Source organism: Solanum verrucosum, unplaced genomic scaffold (assembly GCF_900185275.1).
Source record: "Solanum verrucosum unplaced genomic scaffold, falcon-dt-bn FXZP01000254.1, whole genome shotgun sequence".
NCBI lineage: Eukaryota > Viridiplantae > Streptophyta > Magnoliopsida > Solanales > Solanaceae > Solanum > Solanum verrucosum.
The window spans coordinates 650,943-674,307 of NW_026019983.1; the positions used below are offsets into that span (position 1 = coordinate 650,943).

Here is a 23,365-nt window from a genome sequence, read left to right on the forward strand (position 1 = left end):
TTTGGACCTCTTCTCTCATGGGACAATTATTCCTTACTTGAGGACTACGTGCATCTCTTCTGTTGCATAATGTCTTTCACTCGTATCATATTTGAATCTCGATTAATTTAAATTTGCGTGACATAAAGCTTATTTAAAGACATAACTAGTATTAGTATATATGTTATTGATTTAATCAAATTTAGTAACTTTCAACTATATTTAATATTTGTCTTAAAAAATTGAGTGAATTGGATGCAGTAAATGTTATTGTCAAAAGATTGTACATTTTTTAAATTTATGACTATGGTCATTTATATATTTTCACGTGACTCAACATATATAGCTTCAGAGAATTTATTATTGACACTGACATAAACATAAAGGGATTTTAAGGATTTTATCTAAACCAACACTTCATTATTATTATAGATTATTGTTGTTATTTTTGTTGATATTGCTATTATTTTGTTGTTGTTGTTGCATGACAATTGCATATACTATGTTTTTTTTCGTATTTCATTACTTGATATGTACATATCTGTCTAAATTAGAATATACTCAGAGATTTAATAATTTATTGGTGTTAATACGTATTTTAAGTAGGTAATGAGTAATTGAAAATATCCGCAAAAGTTTTTTTAATATTTGAGTCGAAAGTTTCAATAGGAATATTCAATCATTTGTTCATGTGCTCAATCGAAATAGGACGTAATTTGTGTATCTAAAATGAAATTTTGATAAATTTAAGGGACTATCGATGTATTTCGCTTTTAATATTCGACAATCTCAACTCATATACTTTAATGGATAATTCAAGTGAAATAATTTATTGAACAATTTCTTTATCTATATTGTTGTTGCCCAAAAAAATAAATAATTTTGAGCTTCGTACTGGATAAATGTTGGAGAAAAGTATTGTATGATGAAATAATTAGTAGGGTAGATAATGATTTTTTTAACTTACATCAATAATAATAATCTTGAAATTAAGAAGATAAGGATGAGTAATTATTTTACGTGATTGAATAAATTAATGGGGCTTTAGAATTATTATTTCTATACGTGTTATCATGATTTTCTGGTATATTCCCATCGATTTATTTATAATTATGATAATTAGCATGATTAGTTGAAGTCCTAGAGGAATATTAATTATGATTCATAATTCACGCGAACATAATTAAGGAATATTGTGGAAACCTTTCTGTTTTCTTCTTTACTTTTCTATTTCCTCAATTAGAAAAGAAAGTAGAGTCTATCGAAAATAGCTTTTACACTTCAGACAAAATAGGGGTAAAATCTTTATACACTTTATCTCTTCAAACTCCATTTGTGCGATGATTATATTGATTATGATGTTGTTTGATATCTATATTGAAACTGCGATGAATCTGAATTATACCTCGTAAGACCCATTTAAGAGGAGAACATTCATTACTAGGTTGTGTTTTTATACCAAGGACCTCAAACCCGACACTGCTAATTAAAGAGTTGCGAAATTCTATTTTGATTATAATTATGAGAATTTGATAAACGATAAAATTTTTTTTATTCATCTCACTATAATTCTCGATAGTAAAAGTCTAAAGACTTTATTTTGCTTTTCATTATGGCCAATGATGATGAATTATTTTGTTGGTGGTCAAAGAAGTACTTACTAGACATGACAAGTTTAAAATTATAATGTTGTCATTAATGGGGACAATCATTATTACCATGTATCAATTCAAATTATCATATCGCAAGTATAAATAACGATGATTATGTCTCGATTCCAAATAAGTTTTACGTTCATTTTCGCGTCATTATTTGAAGCATACATTCATCTAAAGCCATCGTAGCACGATCTCTTAAAGTGATGACTTTTAATAACATGAATTGGAAGAAAAATATATGACATTATGCCACAATTACTAGTAACTCAATATATTACAAAATTTTGTATATTCCCATTTCAAATGTTAAAAGATGAAATCAACATGAAGCTGATGAAACAATTTTCTATATTACGCAAACCTAAAAAGAGCGATGGAAAGTGGATTTCAGGTTCGATAGTCTCGAGAAGGTATTAGCCACCAGTGACCATACTTCCGTAAAAGCACCATTGGGTGGCCTTTTCTCCCACACTGAATGAAAAAGCAAGCTAACCAAAACACTAAAAATATCAGAATACAAGGAGAAGAAAAGTACTTGCAAGTGAACGTATGAGTGATTAATCGCTTCCCCATTTTCGTGCTACGGTCTCTTTGGCAGAAACACGAGAAGGAACTTCTTCCGGAGATATGGTACCAACGCTGTCTTGGCTAGCAGGATATACTTTTCTCATAATCTGTGATGTTACAAAGGTAAACCCGTTCCTTGCTCCGCGTAGAGTGAACAGCAGAGGGTTGAATATGACAGCAAGCATAACATCTCCTTTTGTAACTATCAAGTACTGCAAATTCAAGCACGGTGTACTGATGAATAAGAGACAAGTAGAAGTGCGGAATAATATTATTAATTGAAATCTTAAAAGTGCCAAAGAAACTCCTATCCTTCTGTTTCATTTATGAAGGTGTTTGGCTGAGCACGGAGTTTCAATAAAAAGGAAAAACATTTGAAGTTTGTGGTCTCAAACATGCCGTGATGTTTATGTGGTTATAAAATCATGCCATATAGGATATAATTGAAACATATCATTTTCTTTGGAAGAGACTAAGAAGGAAAGAGTTACGTAAAATAGCCTGGAGGGAGTACAAAGAATTTTGTACAATGGCTCACCATGACAATAATACCCAAGATAGCAAGGGTTGCTTGTTGGGCTTCCTGCCAAAAATGGCCATCGTCCGAACCACCAAACCATCTACGCCAATTAAACCAACCGCCTCCGCCTGAATTGTCTCCTCCACCTGCTTCCTCCCTTCGTTTAATTTCTTTATCCCATTTCTCAAACTCAGTTTTCTTTCCTCCCAAAGCACTTTCTAGAGCTTTTCTAGCCTCGTCCTGTTTATATGAAGCGGCACAACACAGATGGTAAATAGATCTGACAGAATAAGATGACACATAAAATAGAAAAAGGAAACTTCCACTTCATACGTTTCACGTAGAGTCACCTTAATCGAATTTCGCAAGCATGTGAAATTACTGCTAAATCTAGAAGCCTTGCCTTGTTCCCAAATATGGCTAAACTAGAATTCTATTTCCTCTGATTGCCAGAGATATCAATTCGAAGATAACTTGTGTAGCTCGTGTTTACACCAAGATGTTGCAAATTGGAATTACTAAGCTCATTATTTTCTGTTAGATAAGTCAAAAAGTTATTACTGAGGTTTGAGTCTATAAGGTTAAGCATGGCTGAAGAAACCTCGTGAATATTATCCTATGGCAAAGCACATAATCGAAGTTGTACACTCCTTTTCTAAGGGTTATCACAAGCCCAGTGTCTGACTCATTTCGAGTGAAATCTCTGGAGTGAAACTTATGTACATAAGAGTGCCACTGTGGAGCAATCTTCATAAAAGCTAACACATATCGATCAAACAATCTGCTCTTCCCATTTATGGCACCTTTATCAGAAAAATTAGTGAAAATAAATTCTTAGTGGCATTTTTGACTTTTTTTATCTCTCTCTTGGAAGCCCTAAATCAAGCTAGAGAACAACTACATTTTCTAGTTTTAGTGAACTACGCGAATAACTGAAAATAGTGAGAATAACTGTCTTCTATCTTTCTCCCATCAGACAGCTACCCATCCAACAACCACAAAAGCATACCTTTCTGAACCAATTCACAGCCTATATGTGTGCTAATGATCAGCAAGAACTTTGAAACTTCCTCTGGCAATTATAGTATAGAAATTCTCACCCTTATCCTACACCAAACCCACCAGCGCCGAATGGAAGAAAACGTATGAATAGCCACAGAGCAAATAGCTGGATATGGATCAAGCCACAATGTCTGCCCTCAGCCCCTCACTACTTCCACACAATTGTTTGTTCTAAAAGCTCCATCTTTTATTTCAAATTTTATTTAATAAATTCATGTTTTCTGAACTATTGACCCACGGAAGAAAGATTATGAGATGTTCTAAACTCCTCTTCCTTTTTTATTTATAAGAAAATACACTTTTGTGGCAGCAGGGAGAGTGTTCTAAACTCCTCTTTACTAGTAGGACTAATAAGAATACAACATACAAAGGAGATTCAGAGATAATGCCCCAATTTACTCTTCCAATAGCCTCAACTCCACGTAAAGCCAAGAAATCTAAGGCAACAAACAAAATGCAGGATGCAAAGAACTTAAGTTCAGGATATAAGAAGCATCTGAAATTGAGGATCTTATCAGAATGTCATATTCTGGTTTTTCATTTGCTACATGCCTACTCCATCTAATAGCTACACTAACACAATTCAACAGCTTTGCCATTTTGCTTATTGAGTGCCTTCTTACCGTGCTACTCCAGTCCAAAGAGGCAGGAAATAGAGAAGGAATGGGAAACCTATTTTGGCCAGTAAAAAAGGCCAAAGATACTAAAAAGGAACAATGGAATCAATATCGTAAAGCAACCACAGAATGTGGTTGTAACTCTTCTTTGAGGATGATGGCAATAGCAGAAGCCAGGCTAAAATGACTGAGAACAGACTCAGGAAAGACCAGAAGCATTTAGTTTTCTTTTTCCTTTCTTTGTCTATATTCTTGACAGGAAGTGTGCTTGGGCTGAGAGATACAAAGACGGAGAAAGCAGACATTCGCCATCCAATATATATGGCACGAAATCAAGTGGAGAACCCTGTTGCCCAAATTTAAAACTTCAGATACATTTAACTTGTTGTATACTCTTTTGGGTCAATCAAATCGTTTAGGAGTTTCAGATTAGTGTGCAATTGAAGAGAGACTCGCAAGATAGGATGCAACACTCATGCAACTGAAACGTGCTAGAAAATCTACCTACGGACTCCAGGACACCATGGTATGAACAAGCACTCAAGCAGAACATCATGATTTTTTCTTTCTTTTGATAACCGTGGTGTCTGTTCCAGCTTTCACGCAACTCAACTTATTATTTCCACGGGATACATGTCACCTCCCACCAGCAACAAGTACCAAGTAACTCTGTCCTCCAAGGCTAGGAGGACGAATCGAAAAATCACCAGGTGTTTTTTCATTCCCGCTAGGAAAACATCATGAAATTGTTTACACACCCATACAACTCTCTTTCTAGCCCAAGCTCACACCAAGAACTACTGAAAACAATTTCTTCACTCACACAAGTACAAACATTTTCTTCCTTATTCCTTTATTGGAGTTAGCAAAAAAAAAAAACCTAAGTTGATAACTTTATCACATCTTATACACAACCCACAAGTACAAACACTCTGATTAACCAGCAGGAATGATAACAAATGCAAAACATAAACCCCTTCACTAATTTAGTACACTTTTTTACTACAGACATTTTCGTGATAATCCAAAACACACCCACTTCATTTCTCTCTAAGGGAAAGCGAAAAGCCATCAAATTGGGAATTTTCAAAAGCTTAATACTTTGTACTACCTGTTTGCGATTATCAGAGAAGAGGCAAAAAAATCTGCCATTGCACTGGAGCTTGTGTTGTAAGGAACGGAAACTCTTTTCGGCGGTGGGGGAAGGAGCAGTTAGCAGCGCCGGCCGGGTCAAAGATGAGGTGGCGCGGTGGTGGTGCGGTGGTGCTGGGGTTGAAACTTGTAGGCTCAGCACCTGCGCCATAGCCATAGATTTTGGGTTTTGCTAAGGACTTGTTAAATTGGGCAAATGGCCCAAATGAGTTGTTTTTGGTGTGCACCACTGGAGGCATTACAAACCGGCCGCGTCTCCAGGGCCCCGTGGAACTAACCGTGGTGGACCCGCCTTGAAACAGCGGGACCCGGTGGATACAGCTAGTCGGGTTCGCAAAGCGACGCCCGGAAACCACGGTAAAAAAAAAAAAAAAGTCGGGTAAACTCATTTTAAGTTTTTGGTCCGAAATTGAAGTATAGCAATATGAATGTTTATAAATTGGGAAAATTATATATATAATAACAAACTATTAATTCAAATTAATGCTATAAATATGCTTTGATTTAATTGTACCCTATAACAAACTATTGCTATTTTCGCCACTCTCCCTGGTCGAATCTCGCTCGCCACTCTCGTTTGGTGGCAGTCTCGCTCGCCTCTCTTGCTTTTATACAAACACAAATGTATAAAATGTGTTTGCGTTTGTATAAAGCGAGAGAAAATTGTATATATACATATATTTTTGTTCCCCTGTCTCCCCTCTCCTAGATCTCGCTCGCCACCCTCGCCTCTCTCGCTTAAACAAACAGAAATGAAATGTATAAATTGCGCTTTTGTTTGTATGAAGCGAGAGAAAATTGTATATACACATGCAAATACATATATTTTCGTCCTATATACTTATAATTATACAATACAAATATTTCTCTCCCCGGTTTTCTTTTGCCTTTTTCTCTTTCTCGTTTTATACATACACAAATTATACAATTGATCTTTTGTATACAACTGCTTTCTTTTGTATATGTATAGCGAATTATACAACAACTTTCTTTATATATGTATAGCGAATTATACAACTGTTTTTTTTGTATATGTATAGCGAATTATACATATATATGTTTGCTATGGAGCGCAATTATGCAAACTTTGCTATAGCATACAAGTATGAATTTTGTGTTTGCTATATGTGAAAGTTGTTCTTATAAATTTACGTAGATTACGTATTTGAACAAATTGATAAATGACTATAAGTAGGGTTGGATGTTTGGTTTTTATTAAATTTTGGTTTGGTTTGATTTTTCAACTTCAGTTCGATTGGTTTCGATGTTTTTAAAATAATTTTTTTAGTGCAAATAAGAAATAAAATAAGGACCAAATCAAAATATAAGATACTAAAAACAATTAAAATACTTACATGTGATTAGTGATCATCTTTTGGTGTAATTCTGATGGTCAAACAACTCCTTTACTTTGTCTATTGTGTTGTTTGAATACTCCAATTTATAAAATGATTATCTAATTAAATGGTTTTAAATTTTGATGGCCCATGTTAGTGTTGGTCGCTGGATATACACGAGACACGGTAAAAATGTGTTGGAGGGTTTAATTGTTATTTGTGATTAAGTTAAAGCGTTTACTTGCCAGTTAATGTTAAATTTGAATCCTACTTATATATTATGCATGTATCAAATAGATAAAAAGATTAGTAAGAAAGAAACTATAGGATAAAGAATGAAGTAAAAAATGAGAGTACATAGTTTCTCTGTCATTTTTTTTTGCTCGATGCTCAATGTTTGATATTTATGTTGAAATACTGATGAAGTAAAAAATGAGAGTACATAGTTTCTCTGTCATTTTTTTTTGCTCGATGCTCAATGTTTGATATTTATGTTGAAATACTGATTAATTTAATGACGCCTCACTCAAAGTCCACTTAAGAAGAAAATACGTGTTCAATCTTTTTTATGTCAAACTCAAATTCGAGACCTCAAATTAAATGTAAAGTGATAAGTATTATCTATGTTTATGGAAAATCTTGTTTTGCATTGCAAAGATTGTGAGCTTCATCAAGTTGTTGACCAAACCCAATCTTAATCAAACGGCATGTAGCTGTGACACGCAAACACTCATTATTTCCCAAAATAACCTCACTTTTTCATGGTAGAGTAACATGGCCTCAAGGGTATTTAAGTAAACTTAAACCCAAAAAAAAGAGCAAAAAATAATTCAAAAACTGTTGGGAAAGACAAGACAATTCCAATTTTAGCCCAACCTCTTTTGGGCCCACCACTTTATCTTTATCCTCTCAAATAGTACTATTCTTTTACCTTTTTTGCTCTAAAATCAAAGGTCCCCACTTCACATAATTACATTTATAACCTTGCTTCTTCTTGATGCTAACACATCGTTTGTTTCAATTTACGTCAAGGTGTTCGACTAAACTCTATAATAATAATAGTAAGAATATGCATAATCATAAGTGAATTCTGGAAAAATATATGCATACAAGTCTACAGTTTTCTTCTTATTTTATTTTGTGAAGATAACAAAATTCTTTAACCTGAATAAAGAATATTTTTTTGATACAAATTAAAAATAAGGTTATGGCACTGAAAAGTATTGTCCAGTGACATTCAAGTGTTTGACCTAGTGATCAATGAAGCGATTGAGAATTATGAGGTCACAGATTTAAAATTTCAACGGGAATAAAAAACACTTCTTCTCATTTGTCTTAGCCTTGATGTACAGAGTTACATATTACCTATTGTTGGTGGGAGGTGATAGATGTCCCGTGTAATTAGTCGATATGCAAGAAAGCTGGTCATCATAAAAAATCTTCTAGTAATCAATCAGGTAAATTAAAAATCATGAGATTTCATATTTAAATTTCAGCAAAGCACAAAAAAGTACTCTCTTCGTCTCATATTAGATGTACACTTTCTATTTTACTGGCAATTAAGAAATCATTAATAGATTCATCAACTTTATTATTTTTTTCCTTTTCTCATATTAATTACCCTCAGGGAAAATAAATTCTTGGATCTTCAAAATTTATTTAGACTCTCAAAGGCTATATTAATTGTTGAGATAAAATGAGAAAAAAATTAATTAATTCTATTTTGATTTAGTAAATGATCAAGTAATACATTATAAATAATTTTTAGTAAAACATCCATCTAATATGCGATAGAAAGAGTAGATAACTCTATTTGTCCAAACTGTAATAAACCAAATTATTCAATACTTATATTGCATATATTATGCAAAATTAATTAAAATGCGTATAAATTGATTTGGATACGAAATTATTTAAAAAGAAAAGAAAAAAGGTCAGAAATGGGACCCTTAGAGAGTAGAGAGCATGGAAAAAGTGCAAAAAGTAGTAAACAAACTTTTAAATTAAGCAAGGGTATATTCGTCATTAAATACTTATATATCAGATAAGAGAGAGAGAGAGAGAGGCACAGCCATTAACAGAGAAAGAGAGTGAGCTTGAACAGAGAGAAAGAAGAAGAAGAAGAACAGAGAGAGAGAGAACATTAACGCCGTTAACTTCATCGTTACTGTATGAAAGCAAAGCTATGGTGTCGGACCAGGAAATAGCTAGAGGTGTTGAGATTTTGCTCCGTCAATCGGACCCTAACGCCGTTACATCGTTAAATGGCGTCGTACAACAGCTCGGAGCAAAACTTGGACAGGACCTTTCACATAAAGCGGAGTTTATCAGTGATCAGATCAGTCTTCTCCGATCACAGCCACCGCAGCTTATTTCTCCTCCGTTGATGGTTAAAGACCATTTTACCCTCCTGAACCACCCACAATTTGCTAATACTCAAGCTCAACAACAGTTTTATTCTCATTTTGCCCTTCAACAACAACATCATCATAACCAGCACCAGCAACAGCAGCTCTACTTTCAGCACCATGTACCTCCACTGCTGTCTCCGCAACAGCAGCACCGGCAACCACCGTCACTGCAACCACAAGTGCAGATACAAGCTCCGGCGCCGGTGGTGGTGAGAACAGCTGCTGCTCCAGCTCAACATGCTTCGTCAAATGTCGCTTATGTCCCTAAGGAAAGGTATGGTGTATTTCGTTGTAGTATAATTCGGCGAGGATAAGTTTGTCTTTTTAACTTTTTCAATGTAAGATGAAAATTAATTTTACTGAAAATACTATTTAAGAATTTATTTTATTTTATTTTTTTGCTAATTTAAAGTTGGTGCTGGTAGTTGGGCGAATATAGGTGGAGTAAAAAGGGGTAGTCTTTTTATTGTTTTTCTAAATTAATACTATGCTCTTATGTCATTTGATTACGTTATTGAATCGTGGTAGCAATTTTGCATGAAAGCTGGATCAGACACCACGATTTATAAAAAGAAAAGTTGGTAGCAATTTTGACAGTATAGGGCTATTATTTGGCCAAGTCAGGATTTTGTTACAACCTTACAAGAGTAGACAAAGTATTTAAATCATTGTTGGATAAAAAAAACTAGAGAGTTAATTGTATGTACTAATGGTCATCGACATAATCAGAAGAAATGAACGCACAAATGGAACACGAATGAGTATTATTTAGGGGATGTAATTTCGATCTAAACTTGGAAACCCGTATCTTTATATATGAAGTTACTTTGTCCCCTTGAAAACCAATAAAGTACTCTATACTTCTTCACTACTCGTACATGATTGATAGAGTTAAACTGTATTGAGGGAATTATTTTGTCTCAATCAATCAATAATACATCACATTTACCTTTCTTAAGTAGGTAGTTGTAAGTTGTAACAATTTTCTATTGTTTTTCACCTTTTTTCGTTTTCTAAAGTGAATTTGAACCTTGGGGAGTTAGTTCTTTCATTTGTCTGAAATGTTCAATAAATGATATCTGATTCAGTTAAGTAAACATATACATATCCCCCTAGTTATAAGAGTTGAGCGAATCGTTATGGTTTCACTATCCAAAGCATCCTGTATTTGATACGGTTTTTGTTCTGTCCAGTGCTACTTCTGGAACAAAAAGGAGAGGTGGACCAGGTGGTCTTAACAAAGTCTGTGGTGTTTCACCTGAACTTCAGGCTATTGTTGGTCAACCCACAATGCCCAGGACAGAGGTATGATTGTCATATCAAAAGTTCCCGAGTTGTAGTTGGCTGTCATTACATAGATCATATATACATCTTTCTTTGCTCGATCAGATTGTGAAGCAGCTGTGGGTGTACATCAGGAAACACAACTTACAGGATCCTGGTAACAAGCGAAAGATTATCTGCAACGATGCTCTGCGAGCACTCTTTGAAACAGACTGCACCGACATGTTCAAGATGAATAAGCTGCTGGCTAAACATATCACGGCACTCGATCCTTCAAGTATGTCAAATAATAAATGATATCCGTTCGTAATAATATCTCTTATTTTCACAAGTACATCGAAAAAGAAGAACAGGGAAAAATCCACAAATAGCTACAGTTTGAAGGGTTTATAACTATTTTAATGAAGACGTTCTCCTCTCCAACCCCTGCAGAACAAGCTGATCAAGCTAAAAGATTGAAGGTTGAAGCTGATTCTGTGGCTACTAAGGTTGAACAACCTGTCTCATCCACTGTTACAATATCTGATGCGCTCGCCAAATTTTTTGGAAGTGAAGCAAAGGAGATTCTCCAAACAGATGCTGTGAAACGTATTTGGGAGTATATAAAGCTTAACCAACTTGAGGTAGATGTCTATAATCTACTTCTTTTGTTTTGGTTATACAGAGGGCATGTGTTTGTTTTCTCTACTCTTAGTTCCTTTCTCATTTTCTACCTCGCCACAAGTTTTTAATATCTCTAAGCAATATCATCACATATTTCTGCATCTTTAGCCTATATATCTGCATTTCTGCTTGCAGGATCCTGTGAATTCTACGATGATCGTGTGTGACACAAAGCTTCAGGAACTCCTACAATGTGAAAGCGTTTCTGCCACAGAATTACCTGAGATGCTGGCAGGTCGTCATTTTGTCTAGCAATGACTATACGTCTATATAATTATGGTAGGTAAAAAGCCATGTTGCATTAACCCATTCATATGCACAAATAAATTTAATCTTGGACAACCCCAGAATTTCTTCTCGTTCGTTCAATATCTGAGCTATGACACACGAGCCACTTTTTACTTCTCTTCCTCTGAAGTTGTAAGATGAAAAATTTTCTAGTCTACAGAGAATAACGCGTTCTTAGTGACAATGACAAAATCATTGCACCTCAAGTAATTTTCTAATATCTTATATAAGAATATGCTTGAGTATCTTCATGTGTTATTTTTTGATACCCATAAGCATTTGTATTGAACTTCAAGCTGTGGTTTTTTGCAGGTATTTCACCTCAAGTTGTTCGATGACACACTAATGTTTCCGAAGATGTATCTTGGTTTTTAGGTAAGTTCAGTTTATTAACATAGTTAGACATCATGGTATGTAATTAGATATCTGGATTGATCTGCTCCCGGCCTTATGGCGGAAAGTTGTTTTTGTAATCATGCCACGGCCTTGATCTAGGTTCACTAGCCTCCTTTGTTCTTGTAAAATCCTGGCATTCTTGATATATATGGATAGTAGGAACATTAACAGATCCTTAGCTTGTTCGAACTCGTTGGAATTAAGATGTACATGTCAGGTCTACAATATACATTGGAGAGTATATTTCTCTTTCGTCGTTGATATAAAATTTCTGCTTTCTTATTGCTTTCGTTGCCCTTGTTGAGGAAATGATCTCCTATGACTAGTTACAATTTGAATAGAAGAAGACGACCAGAGGAGTGACATATCAAAGATCGTAGTTATGTCTCTTTCCTAATGCTTATTTCTAGCATATCGATTTTAAGATGCTTGTTCTGTGATAATCTTCATGGATGGCACCAAAGGTTTCTGCCATCTATGAAGATTCATCACACAAGAAGCAACTCAAAATTGCTACAATAACATATCCAGTATAATTCCACAAGTGGGGTTTGGAAACTCAAAATCGCTACGAATCAAAAAAGAAAATTACTAGTGAATTACATGAAGTTCTTAATCAAATACAGCGAAGCTACAAATAGTAGAATCATAAACAAGATTTTCGTAGCCTCTTTCATCTTTCCCTTCAAAATATTTGGAGTCATCTTTTGAATTGCTCTCAAAAGGAAGGATGATATTTTCTGGTGAATTGAAATAAAAATAAAAATAATATTATATTAGTACTTGCTAAAATTGTAGACCATGTATCTATAATTTTGTTATCATATGTATTACTTGTTTTTGAGATTCAGACTTCTTAATTTTGACCGTACATTTAGACATAGAGTTTTTCTAGTTTTTTTTAATAATATTTACATATCTAGAAACTACATAAAAAGTACAGCATCCATAATATTTAGAAGATATATGAAAATATGACGATCCAAGAATAATTTGTTTGACTCTCAAACATTATCACTCACCAATCTAAGTGGCTCAATTTGAAGGAGTGGCTCCATGATCATCTCCACATTCCTGTCATTCAATGGGAAAATCGTTAGTTCGCACTAAAAGATTCATTATTCACCGAGTTTTACATAGATGGTTTCATTATCTATCGAATTTCGAATCCTCTTGATTATAAAAACAAGGATAGAGGAAAATTTGATATTAACATGTTTTTTCCCTCCTCTTTACCTTATCATCATACGACCCTTGTAATAATGACAATGATAGAATCCAAAGCCTTTCACAATAGGAATATGAGTGTCACTGCATTCTGCAATAAAAAATGGTAATCGAAGAACTCAAATTAGTCGATTCAGTAAATTTCAAATATCGATCGATTGAATAATGGGCTAACCTAGTTTCCAAGCAACCCCAATATCTGTTCCATCATGTGTAGTTGGTTTGAAAACAATCTCAAAGTTATTATTCCCTAGGAGCTTTATGATTGATTTGAAGAAATCTATTACTTGCTGCAAGGAGAAAAATAAACAAAAAAAAAATAGTAAGATTTTTTTATAAATAAATCACAAGAGATTTTCGTAAATGGGCATAGAAGATCATTTCCTCGAAGATCACATTGGAGAGATAAAAGAGTTTAACATACCTCCTTGCCATAGAAAGTTTGTAAAGAGGAGGCAACATTGCTAATACATCTACATTCTTCTCCAATTATATCAGACAATTCAATAAGATTTTTATTTTTAAGTGCTTTATAAAGTTTTTGTACTGTTTCCATAGCTTTTGGGTCTTCTTCTGGATTATTATTTTCTGAATTATCTGATTTATTACATTTCAAAGGGTATAGTATGCAATTTCTTTTGGATGAAACTTGGTTTAATTGAATAAAACTAGAAACATATTTTTGGTCATGAAGAAGTTGTAGTTTCTTTTTTCGATGGAGAGAAAATTGGGAGTTTTTTTCTTGGAAAATTATTGGGAATTTTTTATTAGAGATTAAGGTAGAAGGGAAAATATTTAGTGAACTCATTTTCAAGAAAATTGGATGTGTATGAATGTGAAATAATTTGGCTATATATTTATAACACTTTTTTCATAACATGAGTTTCACATATATGAAGAGAATAAAGCATAACATGTTCATTAAGGTTTCAACCATTGCAAGATTGGAATATTTGATATAGTATCATGGCCTAGGGAATAAATATAGCTATATAGGTCAAGCAAAATATAAATTTGAAAACTCATCTTTTTTCTATATTGATGAGGGAGGAAGAGTATCTTAAATCAATGACGGGGTCAGGATTTAAGGAAAATCAAAATATAAAGAAGTGACAGTTCAAAGAGTTTTAACATATAAGATACTTAACTATATAGTGTAATTTTCGAGTAAAAAGGTGTTGATTGACATCGCTTAGACAAGGATGATTTTGCCATTGTTGTGAAACACGAAGTAATAGATTGATGAGTGGAAGAAACATCATACGCAGAGTAATATCACAAATGTGGTTTGGGAGGATGGTGTGTACGCAACCTTACCCTTATCTTATGAAGGTAGAGAGACTGCTTTTTTATAGACCTTCGACTTATCCTTACGTGGAAATTGAATATCCTTAAATCCCAACCAAGCACTATCTAAGCTCATGTGATCTTTTGGATATTTTCCACACACATCTACACATAATTTTTTGGTACCAATCAGCAATCAAAAGTTATATGGTTAAAGCATTTCATTGTGATGAATGACATTTCCTTGGAAATACATTGTTGGATTTGCATGAATGTTATTTAGTTTTGTGTCCATTTTTGTAAACAAATTCACAATGTAGGCACCAAAACATGTTAACATGACCATGTTTTAAGAAAAAAATGTTGGAATTTGGGACTTCAAATAATACAAGATAGTGGTTTTCCCAATTTGTGAATGAAAAAGAAATCTTTATACAAATAGCTGGTTGGATTAATTGTTCAATTTTCCTAATCAATATACATAGACTATACACGATTATACACATATTCAATATGAATCAAATATACATTGTACATCTACCAGCTATTTTTACTTTAAGCGGTTGAGTAAACAACTATTTAGGTTAATTTTTCAATAAAATGAGGTGCGATTGTGCATGTGGATAAGGACTAGGTCCTATCTATAAACAAATACCATTTCATCTTTTCTATAGTTGTTAAAGAAAACTCTTGAGTTCCATAGTTAAATGGTATGTCTATCGTTATTCACTACACCAAAAAGATTTTTTTTTGCGGTAATAAATTTATTTACTGCCACAAAAATATTTAGTAACAATTAATTAAATGTCATGCAATCCAGAGTCGCTAAAGGCTCTAGTGAAATTTATTTTCTAATCGATATAATATATACTAACTATACACAATTATACACATATTACTATATTAACTATACACAATTATACAGATATTATATACTCCCTCCGTTTAAAAAAAAAATGGCCTTATTTCCTTTTTAGTATGTTTAAAAAAGAATGACCCTTTTTCTTTTTTGGCAACACTTTAACTTCAACTTTCCACATGACATGTTTAAGGCCACAAGATTAAAGGGCATTTTGGTACATTTGACATAACTTTAATTTAGAACCACAAGATTAAAAAGTTTTCTTTCTTTTCTTAAACTCCGTTCCAAGTCAAACTAGGATATTCTTTTTGAAACGAAGGGAGTACGAATTAAGCATGTATTATACATCATTGGGCCATGAAATATGACTAGTGAAGAATGTTGACATTTTTAGTCAGTATGACCAAGTGCATATGGGCCTTAAATGGACCCACCTTCATATATATATATATATATATATATAATTTTATTTTTTTAAAAAAAAAAACTCTTACATCAAACATTAATATTTGAACATTTGAACCCATATTAAATGTACATCAATTTTCAATAAAACTTACGTGATTTGGTTAAATAAGAAAGCTAAGATGATATCTATCTTGAAAGCAACTTTATAAAAGAGGGAGGCCCCTACTACTCTCAATAATGTATTTTTGGATTGGTAAGCATATTGCATTTCTAGTTCACTACCAAAAAAAAGGAAATTTCCAATGGACTTTCCGTCAATATAGTTGACTGATAATTACTGGTAATTCTGATTTCATGTAGATGAGTTGTATTCTATAATCTGAACTTAGGATGAATTTTTGTTGGGTCACCTTGGCGAGATCACAATCCCTTTATCCCCGTTGTCGTGTCATATATGTCTCTCAGGACATAAGGTGTATAATGACTTGATATCATCCTCACCTTCCTCTAGGCTTATCATCAAGTAAATTTTCTGTAATGTAGCCTGTTGGTAACATAATTCAACGATTTTTCGACTCATCTAAGTCTATCAAATAATCGCTTTGGCCCTTTTGAAAAAACTAATCATATTGCTTAATTAACAAGGGCAGAGAAAAGATTCACATATCATCATAATAAAAAACAAATTAAAAGTAGATAAACATTTCTCCAATGTTGTTGACAGACAGTCAAGTAATTGAAATTGATGAAATAATTACAAATCTAACAGACCAACTTTTAAGGGAAGAAACCTAGGATTTTATCTTCCTTTCTTTTTACGATGTTTTGATTGCCAAATAGTTTAGTCTTTTTTTTGAGTTTAACAAATGATTGATTCTGGAGTATTGGTGAAGTTGTCTTTTATACGACTTGTAAATATTGTACTTCAAGAATTCAAGTCGTGAAATCAATTTATCAATGATACTTATGTTAAGGTAAATTGTCTACATTACACATTCTTTTCACAGTACGATATGCATTGAACTAACCTTTTTATTAGATTCACCTACAACGTCCTATATGGGCGAAGCAATTAGGAACAAGGTCAAAACTATTCTTATGTATGTTGAATTTCTTACTTCTTGATTTGTTTTTTTTATTATATATTTTTTAAGTTGTCTTAGTGAAAATTGTGATTTCACACCTAATCTATAACAAAAATATATACAACTTAAATCTTTTATGTGAAAATTATCAAATTAACATTGGAAACTAGACAGGCATTCTAACATGGACCATATGGTTTTACAAGTTTTTGCTAAAGTGAAAAAAAAGACTCCAACATGAATCATTAAATTTTAAAGGTGCTTGTCGATTAATGTCCACAATTTTAGGAAAAAATGAGCAGTCCTTATTATTATGTTGTTTTTTTCAAAAAATAAATAAATATAACAATCTTGAATTTGCCTCCACGTATTATTTTTAGGTCATCATCATTGGCAAAGAAGTTGTAGAATGAAGTGATTTTCAATTCATAGACTTATATATAAGTTGAATATATATTATTCGTAAGGGTGACTGAGTTGGTGCAACATGTGATATTTCATAAAAAATATCAGGGATCAATTTCTCTTGTCAACGCCTTTTCGGTTAAGCTCGTCATGTGATCGGATTTGCCTTGTATAGTTTACATCTCCTATGTGATTAGTGAACTATTGTACATAACAAATAACAACAAATTCAAAGAAAAAACTTGAATATATAGTTCACAAAGTTATAATCGAATTTAAAAGATTTTTATACAATATAGTTCAAGAATAAGGCACGTCGATCAATTGGAGTAATCCATCATTATTGCAAATTTGTAATGTATCTTAAGTGGCATTATGAAAAGTCCTTTTTGAGTTTGATAGATTTTTCCCATTGGGAAAAAACAAAAAATGCGTTATGAATCTATTGATGTAACTTTTTTATTTTTTGAAGATCTCTAAAATTTGAATACAATTAAGAGAAAGTAAAGTGTTAGACTTTTTTGTCTTTTCTTGTTTATGTCTTCAATATTTAAGACTTATTAATTTGACTAATTCAAATTCATATAATATAGAATACAATTAAGAGAAAGTGAAGAGTATTCACTATTTTCAAAACTTAGACCATCAAATCTTTACTTATATATATATATATATATATATATATATATATATATATATATATATATATCCCATTCATCGACCACACTTTGTTATAGTATATTTCTATCAGCTTTCCAAGCAATACTTAATCATATATATATGAGATATTAGTTGGTTTTTCATTTAATGTCCAGTATCATTAATTAAACTCAATTAAATTCAAATTTATATAAAAAAATCTCGCATTTCGTTCTCTATATCTAACAAGGCTAAAATTCGAAATCTCATATTATTTCATATAGTTTGGGAGGAAGAAATTATAAATAAGAAAAGCATACTATTATTGAAAATGATATAATTAATGATGTATGTGTTAACAAAAAAACCAAAAACAAGAAAGAAGAAGAACACAACACGTAAATTGTGGCAAAAAAAAAACAAAGAGGAAAAAATGAGCTTGACAGGTCTGATAAGTGATAATATTGGAGATGTTTTAAAACCATTACTATTTAGGTAAAAAAGGAAAAGTACTAGGATCCGATGTATCATTTACTCGTCAATCAAAAATCTCGAGTTTAATTTTCACGATAGAGAAGTTTCTCAGAAAAAGCTTTCATTTTAAGATTTTGAGACAAATTCGAATTAATCAGATCGATGAATGAATTTTGAATAACACATGCATGAAGCCAAAAATACTTAAAAGAACTTGCGTAAGTAGACACATACAATTAGCCAACTTATTGATATTAATTGTTAGTATATATTTCTTGAGTAACTATTTTCTTCGTATTAATTTATGCTACATTTTATTTAATCAATTAGAAAAAAAATACTCTTTTAAAACATCATTTTATTTTTTTAATGAAATAACTTGTAACACAAATATCTATAAATTATTTTTAAAATTTTTATTTTATTCTTAAATTTTGTATATAGTCAAACACCATCAATAAATTTGAAGGAATGGGTAATTTAGTTTTGTTAGTAGTGAAATTATGTGACAGTCTCATAAATAAATATCATTTTTCTACCTTATAGAGGTGGACAAAAAGTCATGTCAGCAATAGTAACATGTTAAATGTTAATAGAGTATAAATTCAAAATACTTTATAATATAGTATATTATAGCATCCTATATTATAGTGGGGTCACAAGGAATCAAAAACATTCCAAGGAAATTAGCCAAACACAAGAGCCATCACACTTCACATCCAATTTTTAAATAATTCACTTGACATATACCATTTGGTTTGCCAAACCAAAAATTAAAAAAATTAAAAGATCCCCATCATATATATGGGATACGAAAAAAGTAAATAAAATATTAGTACTAGTTATTCAACTCCAAAATCATAATAGAGACAATATTCAATTATGGTCCTAATTATTCATTTAGTAGACTAAATAAATAGTAATAGATCCTTATCACAACATAGTTCATACTTCATAGCATGTATTGTCCATTCTGATTCTATAATAATTATGATTTATCTCTTGAACTACGATATTATTAAGCTCAAAAGCATACTTATCATGTAAATTTATATTATATCTTATAAAAATGAGGCATTATTACTAATTGGTATATGCTTTGTTCACTCTAATTTGAGATGTATATTCTGATGACGACTCTATTCTTGTTTTTATTTTTCCCAATGCTATGGTCCAAATTTTCGTGTTCATTTGACGGTGAGGATCTTATAATAATAAAAAAAAATTACACTTGTATTTTAGTGGTAGAAATTCTTTGATGAAGTTTTGTATATATATTAATAAAAAAAAACTCTAGCTTGAGACATTCTAGACTAAAATTTAATGTGCATTGCATATTCTCTAGGTACTTGTATCAATGTCAATAATAGTAACAACAAATATCAAATAGTACTATCTGCCTTTTATATTCTGAAAAATATGTCGGCATGTTAGTATCATTCAAATAATAATACTCCCTCCGTCCCTTTTTAGTTGTCCACTTTAGAAATGACACATAGATTAAGGCAACAATGATTAGCACAGTGAAGTTACAATTTTACCCTTATGACAATTTTTTATTTCAAAATTACAACCACTTCTTTGAATTCAAGTGAAATAAATTGGAGGGAAACAACATACACTTTTACAATTTTCAAGAAGTGTAAATAAGGGTATAATAGGAAAAAATTTGTTGTCCTTTCTTGATTTGTCAAAATGGACAACTAAATAGGGACAACTAAAAAAGGAAATATGGACAACTAAATAGGGACGGAGGGAGTATTGATTTAAATTTTAAAATTTTAAAAACACGAAGAAGCTGAAGAGAGTTCAACATTCTACTATATATACCTAAACGATATCATTTTTCATCGAAAAAGGTCAATCCAAATCCCCTCAACCCTACCTGGCTCCGTTATCGCTCCTTCATTGTAAGAATATCGTTCAAGCATCATTCATCTCTACGGGGATTATTCATTTTCTATATATCTTTTTTTTTCTACAACATCAAATATATATATAAAGTTTTTCGGAGAGCCGACGAAATATGTAAAGTTATTGTCACGTGATTTGCACCATAAAGACCAATCTCTTACAGAGATATAAGCTAATACTGTGTATAACAAGCTCTATTAATTTAATTTTCCTCCGAACATTGTGTATAACGGAAGCTTAGTGCACCCGACTCTGTTTCAGTCAATTATATACAGATAAGAGGATGGGCAAATGACACAAATCCAGCGTGGCAAAATCAGAGAAAGTAATGAAAATGGGGCCCAAATAGCACGAGTAGTACTACCTGGAAAGCATCTAAAGGGTCTTAGGATGGGCCCACTAGGCCCAAATAAAGTAGGGCCCATTTAGAGAAAACCCAAAAGGATTTGGATCTAAAAAGGAAGTGCCACGTCAGAATATGGGGCCCATTTAGACGTTAATGATCGTAAATTGTGATAGTGGGGGCCCATTTCGGCACCGGCTCTTCACTATTATTTTGGACTTTACGTTCATAGCCATTTGTCCACAAATAAAAAATAATAATAATAATAATAATCCAAGTTGGCATTTTTTTTCCTTCAAATTCCTAAACATTCTCATCTTGACTAGTATTGTAGAAAAAAACATTTTACTATATTTGGTGAAATTTTGATGTGATTTTACACTATGTATTTTTACTGTTGTTAATGAAAGGTGTGTCATGCCGACAATAAATAAATAAAAAAATAGTTTGATGTATAAATTATTTCGTGTTTAGCAAGATCTGAAAGGATCGTCATATTTCAATAAGGAGTGATGTAAGTAGTTTATCTTGAGCATGTATCAATATCTGATCATGACTCGAGTTCGTGATTAATAGATTGATCCAATCCAAAGTTGACAACAAAAGATGTATAATTTGAATAGCAGTATCACGAGTTTAAGTTGTTTAATATTTTATTTATTTAATTTATATGATGCGAAGAGTTATGGAGCTTTGGATTTTAAATATAACATAATATTTGTTTGGTTATAAGATTTTTTAAAATACGTGATCTTAAACGTGTCAAAATATTTATAATTAAGAATAAAATATTTAATATGAAGTTAAATTATTTTTAGATTGTAGTAACATATTTTGCAACTTTTGCATTTACAAAACAACTTATTAAAATGAATTTTACTAAAATATACTATCATACCACATTGGTAAATGCACATACTGAAAGAAAATATGTTGCTACTAATTAAACATTTATACAATAATTTGTGAGATCCAATACATACATTAAAAAAGTTTAGATAAAAGGTTGAGTCATTATTTACATGGATTAGCAGCTTGATTCGTTCTAACGGTAAGAGTTGTGATACAGTGATACATACTCTTTTATTTTTCTTTAAATAGAAATCTCAAATTCAAGCTTTAAGTACAAAAACGTGATTACAAAATACTTTACCCTACGTAGAAGTTTTCGGCGTGAGTCAATATTCAATCGAACCCTACTGAAAATAGGATGTGAAATTTTAAAAAAATTATATTTATTCCCTTAAACCAAGAGATTTTGTTGTAAAGGGACTAGAATTAAGAAAAATATTAATTTAAAAATTAGAAGAACATGAAAGCATGATGGTCTTAGTCACCTACATGCCCTACTGCACAAAACACAGGAAGAAAAAAGATATGATAGCTGTTATAGTAAATGGTCTCCACCACCATGTGACTTTGCTATTTCCCAATCAAAACAAATGCTTTTAAACAAACCTAATAAATGAATTAATTAATAATATTATTAAACAAAAAAAAAACCTTCTAGTTGAGTTGAGGATCTATCGAAATCGCATATGTTTAGCTACCTTTTAAGATAGGAGTAAGGTCATGTGTACACACTATTCTTTCCACTTGCAGCATGAGATTAAATATGTTATCGTTACTGTATTATCATATAGAAAGCCCATCATCTTGAAAATCAATAAGGTAAAAACAGAAAGAATGTGTTGAATATTAATTTTCTTAGAAAATACTATCAATGTGAACTTATTCATATTGTTGGTCCTAAATTTGAATGAATAGATTAATAAGTAATTAAATGAGTTTGTAATGCCACCAAACGAAAAGGTTTTTATTTTCTAAATAAATAAGGAAGAAAAAAAGGAAAAGAATGAGTTACTGTTAATTTTTTTTATAAGAGATTGTTAATGTGAACTTATTCATATTGTCGATCTAATGTTTGAATAGATAAATTGATAAATAAATGAATTTATAATTTTTTTCAAAGAAAAACCTCTCCATCTTGAAAATCAAAAAGGAAAAGAATGTGTAAGAATATTATTTTTCTTATAAAATAAGGTAAGCATGAACTTATTCTCATTATCGATCTCAAGTTCAAATTGATAAATAAATTAAGTCATAATGCTATGAAAGGAAAAAATCGTCTCGTTAAAAAACAATAAGGAAAACGAGGAAAGGGGATACAATTTTGTTGAATTTCGGCAAAAATGACATCTATTGTCCTTTTTAAGACTATATATTTAAAAAATAATCAAAATCAAGAAGTTTCAAATTTCAAGTTTTACTTGTTGAATTTGAAATTCCATAACAATAGCTGAAAATGATTATTTGTGAATTTTACTATTTTACTATGTGTTACTTGATGAACTTACTCCATTAGAATCTAGATTAATTGAACATGTAAATTTAAATATCCGATGATTATAACAATAATAACATACTGAATGTTATCCCATAAATGGGGTATGCATATCTTAATTCTATTTTTACAGATATAGAAGTTGTTTCTGATAGATCTTCAACTTGAGTACGGAGTGATTAAACTTATAAAAAAGTAAGGAAAAAAGAAAATGTTTTGTAAGATTATTATTACTTATTTTCTTATTATTATAAGCATAAAGTAAAGTAAAAGTAAATACATTTACAACTAGACATCCAAATCTTTTGTACACCCTTAATTGTCAGTGATGTGAGGTGAGGTGTCAATATGTATATCCTTCAAGATTCTTTTTTCTTCCATTAATTATTTTTAAATTAAATACACTCCATTTTACTTCTCTATATAAAGCTCTCTTATTTGAT

General features: G+C 31.7%; 4 protein-coding genes across 4 annotated transcripts in view; 2 read left to right on the top strand and 2 right to left on the bottom strand.

The window, feature by feature from the left end:
- Nucleotides 1–1,860: 1,860 nt before the first annotated feature.
- LOC125817882 (uncharacterized) lies at nt 1,861–5,782 on the bottom strand. The gene is made up of 3 exons (XM_049497389.1): nt 5,515–5,782; nt 2,743–2,964; nt 1,861–2,416 (listed from the first exon to the last, which is right to left on the bottom strand). Exons 1-3 carry the CDS (start codon nt 5,710–5,712, stop codon nt 2,195–2,197), a joined length of 642 nt encoding a protein of 213 aa, XP_049353346.1. The 5' UTR covers nt 5,713–5,782; the 3' UTR covers nt 1,861–2,194.
- A 3,226-nt stretch (nt 5,783–9,008) lies between these two features.
- LOC125817880 (uncharacterized) lies at nt 9,009–11,615 on the top strand. The gene is made up of 5 exons (XM_049497387.1): nt 9,009–9,577; nt 10,497–10,608; nt 10,693–10,864; nt 11,020–11,210; nt 11,386–11,615. Exons 1-5 carry the CDS (start codon nt 9,078–9,080, stop codon nt 11,500–11,502), a joined length of 1,092 nt encoding a protein of 363 aa, XP_049353344.1. The 5' UTR covers nt 9,009–9,077; the 3' UTR covers nt 11,503–11,615.
- An 893-nt stretch (nt 11,616–12,508) lies between these two features.
- Nucleotides 12,509–14,027, bottom strand: LOC125817866 (uncharacterized). The gene is made up of 5 exons (XM_049497372.1): nt 13,586–14,027; nt 13,337–13,451; nt 13,171–13,252; nt 12,957–13,008; nt 12,509–12,674 (listed from the first exon to the last, which is right to left on the bottom strand). Exons 1-5 carry the CDS (start codon nt 13,967–13,969, stop codon nt 12,534–12,536), a joined length of 774 nt encoding a protein of 257 aa, XP_049353329.1. The 5' UTR covers nt 13,970–14,027; the 3' UTR covers nt 12,509–12,533.
- A 4,015-nt stretch (nt 14,028–18,042) lies between these two features.
- Nucleotides 18,043–23,365, top strand: part of LOC125817919 (inositol monophosphatase 3) — a 57,513-nt gene continuing 52,190 nt past the window's right edge. The window contains exon 1 of the mRNA XM_049497423.1: nt 18,043–18,047. The gene's annotated coding sequence lies outside the window, so the exon portion shown is untranslated. The remainder of the gene's footprint in view (nt 18,048–23,365) is intronic.